At 42.5% G+C, this 16,792-nt stretch overlaps 2 protein-coding genes across 3 annotated transcripts; one reads left to right on the forward strand and one right to left on the reverse strand.

The window, feature by feature from the left end:
• The first annotated feature begins 421 nt into the window (after positions 1-421).
• LOC307075508 (lactoylglutathione lyase-like) lies at positions 422-5,725 on the forward strand. Of its 2 annotated transcripts, XM_079736117.1 has the most exons (7): positions 422-513; positions 839-951; positions 2,861-2,943; positions 4,000-4,140; positions 4,620-4,687; positions 4,794-4,883; positions 5,347-5,725. In XM_079736117.1, the coding sequence occupies exons 2-7, from the start codon at positions 883-885 to the stop codon at positions 5,436-5,438; spliced, it is 543 nt and encodes a 180-aa protein (XP_079592243.1). In that variant the 5' UTR covers positions 422-513; positions 839-882; the 3' UTR covers positions 5,439-5,725. The 2 variants fall into 2 exon arrangements, with proteins under 2 accessions (XP_079592243.1, XP_079592242.1); XM_079736116.1 differs by lacking the exon at positions 422-513 and having other exon boundaries at positions 531-951.
• A 3,164-nt stretch (positions 5,726-8,889) lies between these two features.
• LOC307075686 (calcium and integrin-binding family member 2-like) lies at positions 8,890-16,439 on the reverse strand (the record flags this gene model as incomplete). The annotated part of the gene is made up of 6 exons (XM_079736364.1): positions 8,890-8,911; positions 9,898-10,093; positions 10,328-10,475; positions 11,247-11,358; positions 15,532-15,566; positions 16,389-16,439. The coding sequence occupies 6 exons, from the start codon at positions 16,437-16,439 to the stop codon at positions 8,890-8,892; spliced, it is 564 nt and encodes a 187-aa protein (XP_079592490.1).
• Positions 16,440-16,792: the final 353 nt, after the last annotated feature.

Genomic DNA, 16,792 nt, shown 5'->3' on the forward strand with positions numbered 1-16,792 from the left:
CAAACAGAAAAACAATACTACCCATGGCTTGCTGTGCTTTTATTTCATGCATTGAAGTTGGTAAAAAAGTTTTTTTTTTTTAAATAAAGCAACAATACTGAGAGATCATTTTCTGTAGTTTACAGGTAATTATGTAGAAATTGGTAAATATCGTACTTTTTTAATATCAACGTTGACAGCTGAAAACAAGTATCTCCAATGAAAAGTGCATTATATATGTTAACGAAATATTAATCGTAAGTAGAGCCACAGTCCTATGTTATGTCTACATTTATGAGGGAGGCAGCACAGAGACTGGGCCGGAAAGCATCACCTGCAAAGGGCGGAGTTACGCCACGTTACCCGGTGATGACTAATTTACGTAAGTGGGTTAAGCTTTCAGATGGGGATATATGTATAGACCGACTTTCCAGTGGCCAGCCAGCGCGGTGTCTATTTCAAAACCTCTACGGACACTTTAGCTCGCAAAGTTTGTTTTCTCAAATTATTTGAGTACAGACCCTCGCCTGCAAGGTTAGCAACTTGGTTCGAAATAAATATGAAAGTGAAACGTTCCGTTAACCCAGATTTTAGCTTGTTTGATAAAAACTTTTGATATTAATCCCAAAATCTGATTTGTGAAATTAATCAAGTGGACATCTGAATGCTACGGGCTTAATGCAAACTCCCACTTTTGCCTTCACCGAGGCCAGCCCATACGGGGTAATCGCGAAAGCACCATTATACCATTATTGGAGTGCGCCCAACCCCGGACGAGAATGATCGGTGTTCTGTCCCGCGATACTTTCTGGTTTGAGAGCCGACGTACCGCCTTCTGTCATTCCTACACCCCGCCTAGCCGAGCTCCTTCGCCTCGACATCAAGTTGTCTATATCGGAAAGAATGAGTGACCAAGGACTCTCGGAAGAGGCCGTGGTAGCAGCTTGCAAAGATGGAAATCCTATCACGAAGGTAGGGCGGTTGGTCTCGTTTCAAGTTTCTGAAAATAACTTCAAATTTGTATTCGTCTTCCAAAAACTGCACGTTTGGCTTCCTCCCCATACAAACGATGGCTGACAGTGCCTGTGTGTGTGTGTGTGTGTGTGTGTGTGTGTGTGTGTGTGTATATATAGCCCGGTTGCGTTTGAAAGCACCTGACAAACGAACTGTTTAATTCAACTTAACATGTTAAAGTTTTAAAGGTTGACTGTGCATATGTGTGTTGGTTTGCAGGCCAAGGGTCGGCTATGCTGATTCGAATTGCAGGTGAAGCCAACAGTGTTAGGCCTCCTACTAACAACTTTTTCGTTGTTTACAAAACCTACCTTTACGTTCGTGTTATCGCAATTGGCCAAAAAGTATTCCTGGCGAGGTCTTTTGAGCTCTTATCTCGCAGTTTCTTTGCTGTAACGTCTTAAGGATCAAGTCATGACTCGATAATCGATTATGAATGCCTGCGACATACCTGCAATCACACCGGGGGCATGAGCCTTACGTTGACGTCAAGCATTGACTCATTGAAGCAAGATTCAAAACGTCCTATGGACACATACTTGCTTACTTATTTCTCTTTTTCTACTTCAAATCCCCTCGAATATGGATATTGGATATGTCCTATAGATAGAAGATAGTTGGGCTTAAAGGTTACTACCATAAATATCCATATTAATGAATGAAGACCTTTTCTCACAGAGTCCCTTCTTATCTCATATCCTTACTGAGGGGAGAGAGAAACGGGTTTACCCTAGCATGTGTTTGTGATATAAGTAGGGAAAATGGTTTATGATATAAAACCAGTAAAACCAAACGTGAGTTTAATACTGAAGGCTTACTAGAATCGCACTGCTCTGTGCTTGCTGCTCTGTAGACTACTCTTAATAGTCAGAACAGCTATTATACACAGTACAATATTCACCGGTCTTGATTACAGGGTTACAGGCTGAGGAGAGGAGGTCTGGATGTTTGGAATGTAGAGGTTAAGAGGAGAGGAGACCTAGGGTTCTGCTTGCTGGGATGCGATGTAGCAAGATGGGACAGGGCGGTGACCTGAAAGCTGCAAAAAAAATCATAACCTTTGAATATCTCCCTGTATATAGGGCTAGATTCAAGTGCATTGAAATCTGGCTCGGATATGTGTAGGAAAGGCTGCAACTGGAAAGGATGTTTTGAGAATAGCATGTGTATCATTATGGGCATGGTCTTTCCTGGATTAATTTGCGTCCATGCATCAATAAATTGACCCGTTTCTTGAATGGTCCAGACACACTTTTGCCCAACCGCCGAAGCTTACACGAGCAGTGAGCTGGAAAGGACTCACTCATTCCCCTTGCACCTGCTGGTGCAGAGGGCAGCAAGAAGGAAAGGACATCGTCACAATACCAACCTCCCTTCAAACGTTAATGACATATTGGCCAATCTCTGCATTTACTGTACATTAGTGTGAAAATTAAATAGCTGTCTCTTCAGAAGTCGTAGCACCGACTTGCCATGATCCCTGTCTAGCAATCACCCAGTGAGGTGAACAGTTGCAATTCCTGTATCATCAACCAGGGTATGCTGAGTATGTGAACCCAATGCAAAATAATATAGACTTCAAAACTAGAGACCAATTTTCAAGTTACCTTTATGATCTCCTGCGACAGCTGGTTATTTAATAAGTGATTTACAGGCATGGCCTCTGAGGAAGGACCACTGAGGCCGGCCTCTAATGCATGACCACTGAGGCCGGCCTCTAATGCATGACCACTGAGGCCGGCCTCTAATGCATGACCACTGAGGCCGGTCTCTAATGCATGACCACTGAGGCAGGGCCTCTAATGTATGACCATTAATGCATTCACTTCTGATGCATGACCACTGATGGGTGTCTCTGCTGTTTCAGGACTTCATGATGCAGCAGACCATGCTACGGGTGAAAGATCCAGTCAAATCGTTAGACTTCTACACCAGAATCCTGGGAATGACGTAAGTCTGACTGGAATGTCTCGCACAATTGCTTGGGGACAGAGGATGCATCAGTGTATCCTACCAGGATGTCTTTTAGTGATTCCTCGACTACGTCCTGATAAACGCCCCTAAAGCCAGAAGATTGTTTTGACCCTTGTGTTTACAGTTTCATTCAGATCACTTTGCTTTATGGAAATAGTTTGAGCAAACTAATGTCATGAGACTACATTTACTTTAATACAGAGCAAAATACAGTGGCGCAGTAAGTTACAAAGGGTATTAATGTTGGTCTATAGGTGCATAAACATATTCTTTAGTGGGTGTCTCTCGGTGTGTTCCTTTGGGACATGTTGTGGTGCCTGCGTTTGTTGGTTGTGTTTGCCGGTTACTCTGCCATTTCCCCATGGCTTTATTTGAGGACCATTATATTCTGAGCTCATTGAGTTGGTCATTCAGGCATTTCTACGAGTTTATTTGATAACAAATATATTAGGTTAGTTAAAGAGCTCTGCTTTAACTAACCTAGTACAAAAAACACAATGAAGCCTGTAGCAGTATTACATTTAATTAAGTATTATAATTATTATCAGATAATTTCCTTTTTCAATATAACAAAAAGGCAGATTTATTTTTAATGTTTGCGTATTTTGCCTATTACGATTCTGAAATAAATCATCTCTCAATGAGCTATTGTGATTAAGTAGAACTAAATTTATCATTGGGGATGTAATGTGTATAATGTTAATAATCATTCCGTCTGAAAGAAAACAAATGTATAAAATGTCTCTTAGTTTTTTGTTTCTTTTTTTCAATTCCTATATAATAGGAATATATAATCCTATATAAAGCCTACTTTATATGGGATTATATATTCCAACCCTGTAGAGTCAAAATTCTTGTTCTGCTGATTTTCTGTTTTCAGTACGTTATAAGGCCCCATTGTCATTGTAATTAATGTCTGAGGACTAGTGTCTCCAGCAGGTCCCTAAGACGGACTGCTAAACAGAATGTAGAGCATGTAAACAAACACCTGGTTAATAGTTGAACCTATTTGTATGTCTCCGTATCCACCAGGCTACTGCAGAAATTTGACTTCCCCGCCATGCGCTTCTCCCTCTTCTTCTTGGGCTATGAGGACAAGAAGGAGATCCCCCCCGACGTGAAGGAGAAGACTGCCTGGACCTTCTCCAGGAGAGCCACCATCGAGCTGACGCAGTAAGAGAAACCGTTCACCCACTCACCGGCTTCCTCACACCAAATGGGGCCCGTAGTCGTCTCATGGGTAGTTGTCCTAACTGGCCAACCATTCTGAAAAAGGGAACGTCATTTTTGCCCTACTTTTCAGGAAGACATCCAAGTTGTATATTTTGGTGTCCAAGCTCGCAAAAATATACTCTTTATGAATGGAAATGCACATTTATCAATTATATTGAATCAAAGTAGAAACTGAATGGGCCCCCCCATTATGTTAACGGAACACTGTTAAACTGACAATTCAAAATAATCTCACTTTCCAAGACTCCCAAAGCAATACATAGTGTGTGGGGGGTTATGACTCTTCATCCACTATTTCATGAATCGTTACAATTACCAATGCAATCATTGAATGGTTGGATACAGACCAGAATTTGACCAGTTGTCTCCTCTCTGGTCTACGCCCCTCCCTCCTGTACCCGGCCTCTTCTCCCCTCCAGTAACTGGGGTTCTGAGAGTGACGAGAACCAGTCTTATCACAACGGTAATTCGGATCCTCGTGGCTTCGGTGAGTTTGCTTCATTAGTTTGTCTATGTGTGTGTTTTCAATATCTAAAACCCTTTCAACATCTAACCAGTCCCATTTTATCTTACGCTGTTACTCTACTGGACAGGTCATATCGGTATTGCTGTACCTGATGTCTTTGCTGCCTGCAAAGTGTTTGAAGAGCAGGGGGTCACATTTGTCAAGAAACCCGATGATGGTAAGCCTAGATGGAATTCAAAAATGGAATTTTTAAAATAAGATTCACAGCATCAATAATCAGAAAGTTGAAAAGAGCTAATAGGGCTCTTTCATTGCGCCATATTGTGGACCGTAGATCAAGTGTACAAATATGTCCTAGTGGTTCTGTAGCCTTGTACGCAATTGGATAAAGAATACAGATGTTTTTGAAAAGAAAAGATGCAAAGATGCAACACATTAAAGATGTTCAATGTGTTGCAACAAATATTTTTAGCCTCTTTGCTTTACTTCCCGGCTGCAAAGCTCCTGTTGATAGGTGAACTGTTGCTTTCAACACCAATTCAAAGCTTCTGGCTAATGTTACAAGGAATTTATTACAATTGCAAGTTATTTATGGTAAAAAAATAAAAAAAAGAACTGTTAAATGACTTGGGTCTTGAACTGAGGATAATGAGGTCACTGTGTGTGCGTTTGTGTCTCAGGTAAAATGAAAGGCTTGGCGTTTATCCAAGACCCTGATGGTTACTGGATTGAAATCCTGAGTCCCAACAACATGGTGTCCATCACCTCCTAGAAACCAGCCAGCCCCCCCCCGCCCCCCCGCTGTGGCACAGAGTCACACAGCCAGTCTGCTGCTGGGGCTTCCAGTGAGCAACATTACTTACAGACACACAGACAAGACTGTGAACCAAGGTGTGCAGTTTGATGCCGTTTGATTTAACACCACGTTTCATAAAATGGGAAAATCACATCTGACTTTCCATTGAAATGACAGTGTTCAAAGTCTTCAACATATTATTTTTGGATTGAAATATAGTATTGATCTTGTGATGCGGTTGCTACTGTGCAATAAACTTTGCTGTTTCCAAACAAGTGCTTGCTGTCATTTTAGTAGAATTTGGTCAGGCAGCTGAAAACCTGATGAACTGATAAAAAAATATAGATTTGGCGCCTAGACATTTGTTAAAGTTTCCCTCACATGGCATGCCTACTGTGAGTTTCATTGACCACTGTAGCAACAAAATGACACAATACATTGACTAGGCGATGTTTATATTGCTCCAGACGAGATAATGAGAGAGTATGAGCAGTATAACAAATTTTCCGTCAAAGTTAATTAATATTATATATATTACATGTAATTGTTATTGTGTTATACAAAATGTTTGTAATCTAGATTTGGCTAAACAAATGTTCATTACCCTAGAACAGTTGCGGTATATTTTCTTTTGATTTCCGATTTACAGTTCTAGTATCTTTATTACTCAATATGGTGTAGTTTCGCCAACAAAAAAAATCCAATGATGCATTGTGATGTACAAGCCCTGTGGGGAAAATCAATGCATTTCACCCTGAAATTGGATCGCAGCCAGCAGAAAGAGCTGTTTCACTTTCCCTCCCTATACCCATAATTCTACAGACTTTACTGGAAATCAGTACAATGGAAACACAATGCCAGAATGTGGACATGTCCCTTAAAGATGGCTAAGGTATAGCACAACAATAACAATATTTCCATTAGTGCAGTACAAAGTGACAATTATTTTCTTTACATGTAGGCTAACAGCATCCCAAAGGAGGTTCCATCGATGTGTTTGTAAGGGATAGGTATCAGGTGAGAATCCCAACACAGTTATGTTATCGATCTGTTTGATGTTGACTGGAACCTTTAACAAATTGAGCTGGCATCTATTTGAGGCTGTTGTGTGGATGCTTCTATGTATCTGCCATCATGACGTTTCTGCAATCAATCATCTGTCTATTTTTAACACATCACTTAAAAAATAACATTCTGACAGGCAAAAGTTGAGATCTTAAGCAACCAAAAATAAAAAGTCCCATAATATCTTGGATAGTACACACAAGATTGTATTGAGGAAGATTCAAATCTAGTTGAATTTCTAGGACATTTTAAAAACACATGACAAGGGCGGTCCTATTCCTTTAAAATCTTAAATATTTTCTAGGTTATTCACTCCTAAAAGGTGCAACCATATCACAGGGAAGCAAATCAAAAAAGGCCTACTCCGACTAACCCTCTCTCGTTGAAACAGGTGGGATGAGATAAATGGATGTGATTGGCACACAGACCAGGTTGTCTGTGGAGGATCTATTGAAATATACAAGAAAGAAAGAAGCCATCTAATGCTAATCCCAACCTCTAATTGCCTCCTGAGTAACTCATCAAGAACAGTTGAGAATTAGAGACAGGTCTGGCAAGAAGGGGAGAGTACTTTCGTCCACATTTCATCTTCTCCATCCAAGAAAAAGAACAACTATGACGAAAAAGAACTAGAAATGAATATCTCAATCCTCTCATTAATATGTACTAACATACTAATATGTACTACATACCATTCTTATTCATTGTCATTTGTTGACAGAGATACCTCCCATGAGAATGATAGAAATGAACCACTCTCATGTTATGGCTGCAGCTGTAATCCCCATACCCCCTGGCACTGTATGGGGGACAGCATGCAGGAAGATACGGTGGGTAAAGGCTGGCAGATGCTAAACCAGGGGACGGGGTATCTGTGGGAAGCAGCTGGCTCTGGTGCCTATAAAGGAAACGAGAGGAGACAGAGGAAAGGCAGGGGAGAAACTCAATGACCAACCAAAGCCGGAAGAGTTGGCTTTGTGCTGTGAAACAATTCCCATCAATCATGCCTTCAAACCAGAACCTGATAGATCACTTTAATAACATGGGTGGAACTGGTTTTGCAAATAAATTAAAATAAAGGCTTACGGTCTATTGAGTATTTCTACACATGATGCCCACTGAGGATGTGGGCATCATTTCTTTGTCATCTATCCGGAGCTGAGGTCAAATGTAAGGCCGTGTCCAATGTGCATGGTCATTGAGGAACTTCAAAAAACACATCATCTTGAACTATACACAGTATGAACTCTGAGCATTTGTAATTTAGAGGGTACCAAGAAGAATCCTAGCTCTGCTTTAGAAATATTTAACAGGGCTTGAGACAAACTACCAAGATGATGATTAGACTTTGCTAATAGGGGTATTGTTGCCATTCTTAAAATGTGAAGGTAGAGTGTTCATGTTGCACGTCAATGCTGCGAGATGCAATCATTTCAATAGGTTAGGAAAAATAACGAATAAAGCATGGCGCAAAAACATTCACAGATAAATTGTTTATTTCAAATCTAGCCTATAGCCCTATCATACAGAAAAGGAACACATGTTCAAAGCATACGATTTTACAGCAGACAACAGAGCCCTTCCATCAACTGAACACCAGTTAGGTATGATTGTCATTGTGCATTGGTACATTTCACAAAATGGGGAATAACGAGAACATCTAGAAGCAATTTACAATGCATCCATGCACTTCATAATGAACGATTGCATAGCTCGACGGTTTTGCCCTTAGTACTAAAGTGTGCTTTTTTGAATATAGAAAAGCACGTGAGTCTTATAAGCCCTGTTTGTGGTTCATCTTTGTCACGTCCACCTGGTAACTCCTCCTCCCAGCAGTACATCACAGGAGCAGAACATTTACATATTGAATGTTGATACACAAAACCAAAAAGCCATCTGCTAGGGTGCAGAGAAAATCCTCTCTTATAACAAAACGATCCCACAATGAATTAGCATGGTTTCCTAGGTTAATAATAAAGAGAAGAACCATGCAAGTAGTGAATATCTCCCTTGAAAGATAAAAAGTCACGGTCATCCCTTTAAGTACGGTGTGGATTGGCAAGAAACGCCTGTGCTTCTTTGAAGAAAGAGAAGGCGTACAGGTAGCCCTAGCTAGCTCTGTATCCAACAGCTACAGGACACTCCGGTCCACTGCTATCCAGCTCCTCCTCCTGATCTCCACTGAAGGCCCATGGCCGGGCTCAGCACTGGGAAGGCCGGGCACAGGCGTGTGGTTGAGACTGAGGCCCCCATCGAAGCATCTCTCTCTGAAATCACTGATTCCCAGGCCATAAGGACACACACCAGCCCAGGGATCGGAGCCAGACTTCAACAAGACTCCATGGTTCCATGAGACCGCCCCTCAGATTCGTACATGGAATGTGCTGGAGCAAAAAGACAGAGAAGAGGAATTACTACTACAGACAACATAAATCCTATGTTGACCATCTTACGTAACCAGTGTCTGACAGGGCAGAGCATACCAGGGAATATACCTTGTAGGTTCTAGAGTGTTCAACTCCCAGATTATTGTTTTGAGGTTCGATCCCCTCAGCCTAGCTGTAGGCCAATTCACAGCCAGAAAGATGTGGTTTCATTCATCATAGCATCCAACCACCCAAGACTTTTCCGGCTTTTCAAAATTGGAACATAGATAATAAAACTAAGTAGCAGGATATGGTTGAGGCGACTGGGCAGTATTCAACATAGAGGCAGTGATAGTTACGGGAGCCTGTTGAGAGCATGCTGGGCGGTTGGGGGGTGCGGATCATTTAGGAACCGTTCAGTGCACTTCCTGAGCCTCTCTGTATTCGCCCCACCAAAACAGTACCTCTTCTCTGACCTCAGCCGGGAGAAGAGGTCCAAGTATTGCTGGAGAGTCCGGAATGATTTTTTCCCGAGTGATGGATGGATTTATGGTTACATCCACCGGGCGGCCAACTCAAGCGTCTCAGAAATAGAGCGAGATTCAGTTTTACTGCAGGATTGTTTGTTCATGGTTTAGGCAGAGTAATGAAACCCTCTACTGTGTGGTGATGAATTGTCTGTCCTGGCAGTAAAAAACACTTTGATCCTGCAGGCACTTTATTGGTTTCTGTGGCCCGTGAGTGTGTGTGTGTGTGTGTGTGCGTGTGTGTGTGTGTGTGTGTGTGGGCGGGTGTGCGTTTGTGCGTCTGATATTAATGTGTGTGTGTATGCACGCACAAACATAAAGGCTAGTATCTAAAGTTATGGCTTTAGATACTTATTCACATTTGCTATAGACACACACATATACTAATCTACATTCAACTAATTGTATCTATCTGTAACCATATATTTGCATTTGTCTTCCCATTTCTCATCAACCTGATAAGCCCTCTCTCTGTACCTCAGGAAATCAGGAGCTTTGGAGATCATGTTCTCAAAGTCAGCAAAGGAGAGCTTGCTGTCCCCGTCAAGGTCTGCCTCCTCGATGGCCTTGTCACAGACCAGGGTGACCTCCTCCGGGGTCAGCTCCCCTTTGGTCAGCTTGTTAATGGTCTTCTCCAGGTCCTCCTTACAGATGAAGTTGTCCCTGTTGAAATCTAGGCCACAACAAGTAGAAACCCATCAGCCACAGCCTTGGCTGCCGCACAAAACGTTTCTGCCGAAACCCACTGAACCCAATAACGTCAATTATGTTCAGCTGTAATGGCATTTGTTTTTTATAAGGTCATAATCTAATTGGAGATGACATTTTACACAAGTTGAGGTGATGCATCATTCCCTGTTAAAGTGTTGCATCACTGAACACACACAGGCACAACCACTTTGATTACCATATATCTTGAAGGCGTATCTCGTCTTGAGTTCCCTCGAGGACGACTCACACAGTGCCGAGAACATGTCGACAAAGTCGTTGAAGCTCAGATCCCCCTGACCGTCCTCAGAGAAAGTCTGCACTATCCGGTCTCTGAAGGGATTTTCCTACCAGTGACAGAGCAATATGGAACAATATGTCTTAAACAGTACTAAACAATATAAATATGACAATGTTGTTAATACTAAGGTTAGAGTATACATTATCTAAAAAAATGAGTGCACATAAACGCATTCTGTAAGTCTTTCTAAATCATGCACACAAGCACAAATACACATTACTATGCAAGCACTAATCATTGAACAAGAAACCACTATTAAGTATCATCTCGAAGAAGCTTATGAGCCTTGGCTCAATCTGGCAGATATTATAAAGGTCCCTGTGTTTCATTGGCATGACTGGCCCTGTTTATATGAGACAAAATATCTATATTCTCCATCGTTTTTTAATTTAGATTTGATCTAGGTTAAAAAAAAAAGAATCTGTTTACACAAATGGCACATCCTGATCACAACTGCCTAAGCCTGTTTAGCATAGGCAGAAATCCCTACTTGATATGCACACACATACAGGTTTGTGTACCGCAAAGTGATGTTGACATAGTGACCGAGTACCAGTTAACTTTGATTTGGATAATGCAACGAATCCTGTTTGATAAAAGAAATGCAATGTCTTTGACTAGTAGAACTTTGAGCTAAGCATGAGAATAACAATGATTCAGCAAGACATTCTGTCAAGACAAATACATATCTCTCATCAATCCAGATTGAATGTGGAGAAAGAATCTCTCTTTGCACTGTGATCACACAACATTTTTCTTGGCTTGAAGATGGGGTGGGAGGTGATCTCCTAACTAAGGCCCAATCTCCCAGCAGTACCTTCAGCTCAGGCATGCTGACGAGAAGTGAAAGGGGCAGTTTGATGTCCGGGTTGTTGGTATAATCCAAGGGCACTAAATGTGGAGCCAGCTCACGGTATCGACCATGTAACCTGTAACACATACATACACGCACAAACACACAGACACACACATATTAAAGGGATACACCAAGGGATATTTACATTGTTTTCAGCCTGTCTTCAGACATGTTTTGTTTTATTCCAAATACCCTCTGTATTTCCCTCATATGAACAGGAGCTTGGCTACTGTTACTCAATGGTCAATGGAAGCGGCTAGGGGAAAGCAAATGTTCACCCAGTGTGCTCCCCTTCTGCACAATGTAATGATGAATTTGGAATTAAACAACTTATATGAATCTGGGTAATACAAAAAAAGGTATATTTGCACATGTCTCAGTCTATGCCAAAATAACCTAAAGTAATTGAAGGACCAAAAGTGAAGAAAAACCAAATGTGAATAAAAACTAAACAAATAAGTACAACAAAGGTAAAATCTATTCCTTCGTCCACAGCAGGTGTCTGTAGCCTCGTCTCCGGGAACTCTCCTACCGATGAGGACAACATTCTACCTGTGGGTGTGAAACTCAGACTAACTGCAAATTAGCCTTATCGTCCTGGCACTCAGCCCAGCCCTGCCTTCATTATTTCTCATCATAGCGCCATAAAATCTAGTCTGGCTCAGCTGCAGCTTTGTCTAGCAGGTGGAGGGGGGTGTGTGTGTTGTAATGTTGCTGCCCAACCAATATATAGTTGCAAAGTGGGCGGAGCTGTATTGGGTGTTGGACGTAAAAAGAACATAAGAGTTCATCCATTTACACTTTTTGTTACGGGTTTGTTGCAGTTCATGAAAGTGATGTTAAGCTAGCCCTGTGAGACTATTCAGGTACTCATTCATTCATTCATTCATGCATTTAGCAATGAATTTCATTCTGGCCTTGGCTGCGAGGCAATCCATTTTCAAATATGGGCATGGCCTTAACTTAAACACCAGCCAATCAGATTTGAATAACTGAGTAACCCTCTTGCTCTCTTTGCCCTTGTTCAATTTGATTGGAGGTCAACCAAAAGCATATGGTCCTCTGAGAAAAGCTTTCCCTGCAGATTTCTATTCATCTTTAAATCGGTTAAACCTGTTTTGGTTGCCCCATAGATCTCTCCACTCTCCTTGGATGCCAGCATTTATTGCATTTCTTTGCGGCAGACTGCAGTGTTCCTTACTCCTCACTGTGGAGTATGCAGTGTTGATGGCTGGTTAAGGCAGCCTCAGCTGGCCCGACTCGAGCCTGAACAGGCTCTGGGGCTGGGTGAGGCTGCATGGTGGTGTTCCTTTGGGCCATCGATGCACTCAGGCTGCCACACAGACTCGTAGTCCAAACTCAAATGCTTTAAAGAGAACAGTTATGTATCGAGCCATCAATCACTGGAATAATTGCCCACTGAATATAAGTAAATTGAATAGCAAAGTATCTTTCAAGTGCCATTTGAGAATGCATTTAAATTTTTGAGTAGGGAATGGACATACCTACTGTATGAATGAAATAATGATTGTAATACCTAAAAACAGTCATGAAATTAAACTCCCTCCCGAAGAGCTTCTTTAAGGAAGGTCTTACTCATTGTTTCTCTGCAGGATATATCAAACGTCTATTTAACACTGTTCAATTGCACACCGTTTGGCGTTGAGATATAGGTAATGTGGTACCTGCAATAGCCAATTACACACACTCACTCCGCTGACCTTTAACCAAATGCCTTTTCCATTAAATCCTTTCACGGGATTCACCAACTTTTACCGCTGCCTCCTCAGAGGCATGCGCTTCAATGCGGCCCCCATAAATGCACTCACCAGGAAATCATTCGTCGAGGCAAAGCTTGCATTTGAGGAGCAAAAGCAACGCTTCAGCACAGCTCACGTTTTGAAGCCCCCTGACCACTTTAGTTTGATGAATCTGTCTTCAGACGTCAGCTCATTCTTCTTCCCCTGCCCATCTTGCACCCAGAGCAAGAATCCTGCCAGTTACCATCCAGCCTCCATTGTCCGCTCCCTGCTCTGTCCGCTACATTTACCTTAAGGGGGATTTTGCTTACGCTTTTATCCAAAGCGACTTCCAACCATTCATTCACACATTCACACACCGATGGCGGAGTCAACCACGCAGAGCGACAACCGGCTGGTCAGGAGCAGTCAGGGTAAGGTTTCTTGCTCAGGGACGCCTCTTCATTCAGCTGGAAGGAGCCGGGGATCGACCTAGCACTCTTCCGGTTACCAGTCAACCCGCTCTAACCTCTACGTTCCACTACCTATGCTAAGATATGGTCCCATATCTCTGCGGTCTTCATTACCAGTTTACCCCAATGAGATGATTACACCAGTACTTTGGTCCAGTGGACCAAAGTGGCAGATTTGGTTTCAGCCCTCAAACCCGAGGATGTCTGATGAGGTACAAACCGCAGCTGTTCTGGGAGAAATAATGGATGCATCGTTTTTGTACGCCGATGCAGGCGCTACTGGAAAATAACCCGTACTTCCCTGCATAAAGGTCCCATGACATGCCACCAGGTGAGAGTGCGATTAGCTAATCAAGCAAGCTTACAACCTGATTGGCTGATGGATGCTCTAAGCCATCGGTCCTATTGAAGCCCAGAGGCACATCTGGCTGGCAGTGATATATCTCCCTCTAAAGGTGGAGCGTCTTACATGGGAGCATCATATAATTACCCGCATGCAAAAGGCAGACTAAAAGAGACTAAAAACTGCTTACACTGGGTTGATTATTTGATTATAGAATATGAAGCTTGGATCCAGAAAGGCAATTGAAAAGGAGTGAAAGGGCTTCTTAATGAATAGAATATGACAATGACTTGGGCCAACAGAATACCAGCCGGACACAATTCATTAACAAAGCATTTCTGCAGGTGTAAATCTTATTCAGTCTTGCATTAAGAACAACCAGTGTCCTGCACACTTAAACTAAACAAATTGCGGACTGCTGAAACAAAGATCCATCCAACATCCAGCACCCGCACAGCTTTCCCTTGGCAGCTGGGGTGAGCTCATCCCGTAATTCTGATTGGACGTGCACTGGCAACCCTACAGGATTTTAATGGCTTTAGAATACTGAGACCAGCGAAAATAACGGCAGAGGCTAGAGATACATGCCCTTGGAAATGCTCCAGGAGAAGGTAGAGCAAGAGAGAGTGTAAGGGGTGCTGAGAGCAGGGAGGGCCGGGGAGAGGGAGTCCTCGGGCAGTAAAGAGAAGGGGAGAGCGGGGGGGGTGTGCTGGGGAAAACAGCGGATAATGGGAGCAGAGGAAAGCAGGGAAGATGGGGTTTTCTGGGGGGGTGCAGGGGATAGTGAGCAGGGAAGATGTAGGTAGGGCAGGAGGGAGAGGGGGTGGCAGGGAGAGCAGGGGAGAGGGGAGCCTGTTCTCTTCTCGCTGTGCAGTGTTCATTCTGAGATTGGACGGTAGAAAGAGAAGGTTAGCAAGGGAGAGAGCACGAGGGCAAACAGTGGTGATGACACCGACGTTATGGGGTCAGGAGGGCAGATCTACACTCATTGAAAAGTCACGAATGGGTGGGCATGATTGTTTCTTATGTAACCGTACACACGCGCGCACACGTACGCGCACACACCCGATGGCTGCTTGCAGTAATCCATTGTAGTCCAAAGATATTGTCCACTTCTGAGTCAACAGTGGCTTTCGAATATGGCAACCAAAGGTATCATTGCAGGAGGATATGGCCTCTTTCTGTTCCTCTGCTTCCCGCCACAAGGTTGGCGTGTCCCTTCCAGAGGAAGGTGTAACCCTGTCCCTCCTCTTTAGAGGGCCGTCCCCTTCTTCCAGGAGCCTGGTGTCACTCAACAACTTCAAAGCGCGTCGGAACCACAGCAACAAGAGCAGTTCTCCTATGTCAGGGGTTGACGTTTGAGTGTTCCATGTCGCCGGTTTAATAACTATTAAATCATGTATCGTTTGTGTTTCGACCACTGAAGCGGAATGCCTACCTTACCCGATAGGTAGGGTAGGCTGGTAGGCCTGGGGCTGCAAGGACAACCATTACTGTGTGTGGCACTGCAAAAATACATACGTACATTCATACATACGTACATAAAGAAACAACACAAAACTAGCTCCAGGGATGGGCGAGTTTAATAATAATTATCACAATCATATTTTTTTTATTATAGTTATTATTATTATTATTATTATTATTATTATTATTATTATATAGTACGTAAACATACAATGCCAACTCACCGTAGGATCTCTTTTCGGGGAAAGAAAGTGCAGTCCTGCAAATAAAAGAGCAGTCCAGTCAGACTAGGAGGGTAAATACACCAGAGGAAGTAGAATGGAGGCCGGTGCACATATAGATGATATTCCAGCTGATCGGTTTACATATAGATGATATCCCAGCTGATGAGTGAACATATAGATGATATCCCAGCTGATGAGTGAACATATAGATGATATTCCAGCTGATCAGTGTACATATAGATGATATTCCATCTGATCAGTGTACATATAGATGATATTCCAGTTGATCAGGGAACATATAAATGATATTCCAGCTGATCAGTGTACATATAGATGATATCCCAGCTGATGAGTGAACATATAGATGATATTCCATCTGACCGGTTTACATTTAGATGATATTCCAGTTGATCAGGGAACATATAAATGATATTCCAGCTGATCAGTGTACATATAGATGATATTCCAGTTGATCAGGGAACATATAAATGATATTCCAGCTGATCAGTGTACATATAGATGATATTCCAGTTGATTTGCTTTCCTCAATCAACAGCAACAGGAGAGACAAACAAGGCATTGTAGATTGCTTGACTGAAGAGAATGCTAATATTATACGACGTTATATTAGCCTATACGCCTATATTTATCAGACAAGATAGGGTAGTCGACACAATCAACAAGGGATAAACTGTTAAAGAAAACATGCCCCCATGCTTTTAATAAGTGATATTGATTTGTTTCACGGTAAACTCTAGAGCCAATGTATATTTGTATGATTCCCGGGGAAGCGCCTAGAAAATGAATGTCTCTTTAGAGCCCAATAACACTGTAAGGAACAAACCACAGGATCTCACCTGATAGGCTTCGAACTGTTCATCGGTAAACGTTGTTTGCTTGTTACCCATTCTAGTTGAGTGATTTTTCCATCACAGAAATGCATCACATCAGAAATTCGTTCAGGACTAGCATCCTTTTATCTCACTGAAAATGATGTCACGTTGATAAAGGCGTGTGAAAATAACTGGTCAAATACCGGATTCTTCAAACGGAAAAATGAATAAATCTTGTTATATATTGGACGCTCCCTTTCGTCAAAGAAAAACATCCTTTTTTACGCATCCGTCCAAAGAGGTGGCGTGGGTACCAGTTACGCCTTGCTGCTCGTTAGGAGACTACAGGGGATGTTGCAGTCATCGTCGATGATACAGAGCCACCAGGCGGCAACTCCGCATCTCTCCACAGTGCAGGCCGCTCCATT

The sequence above is a fragment of the Pollachius pollachius genome (genome assembly GCF_949987615.1).
Source record: "Pollachius pollachius genome assembly, chromosome: 5".
NCBI lineage: Eukaryota > Metazoa > Chordata > Actinopteri > Gadiformes > Gadidae > Pollachius > Pollachius pollachius.

Coding starts and splice junctions, on each gene's coding strand:
- LOC307075508 (XM_079736117.1), top strand. CDS start 883: ATGAGTGACCAAGGACTCTCGGAAGAGGCCGTGGTAGCAGCTTGCAAA. Junction 2,944..3,999: donor ACCAGAATCCTGGGAATGAC/GTAAGTCTGACT, acceptor CGTATCCACCAG/GCTACTGCAGAAATTTGACT. Junction 4,688..4,793: donor TTCGGATCCTCGTGGCTTCG/GTGAGTTTGCTT, acceptor TCTACTGGACAG/GTCATATCGGTATTGCTGTA.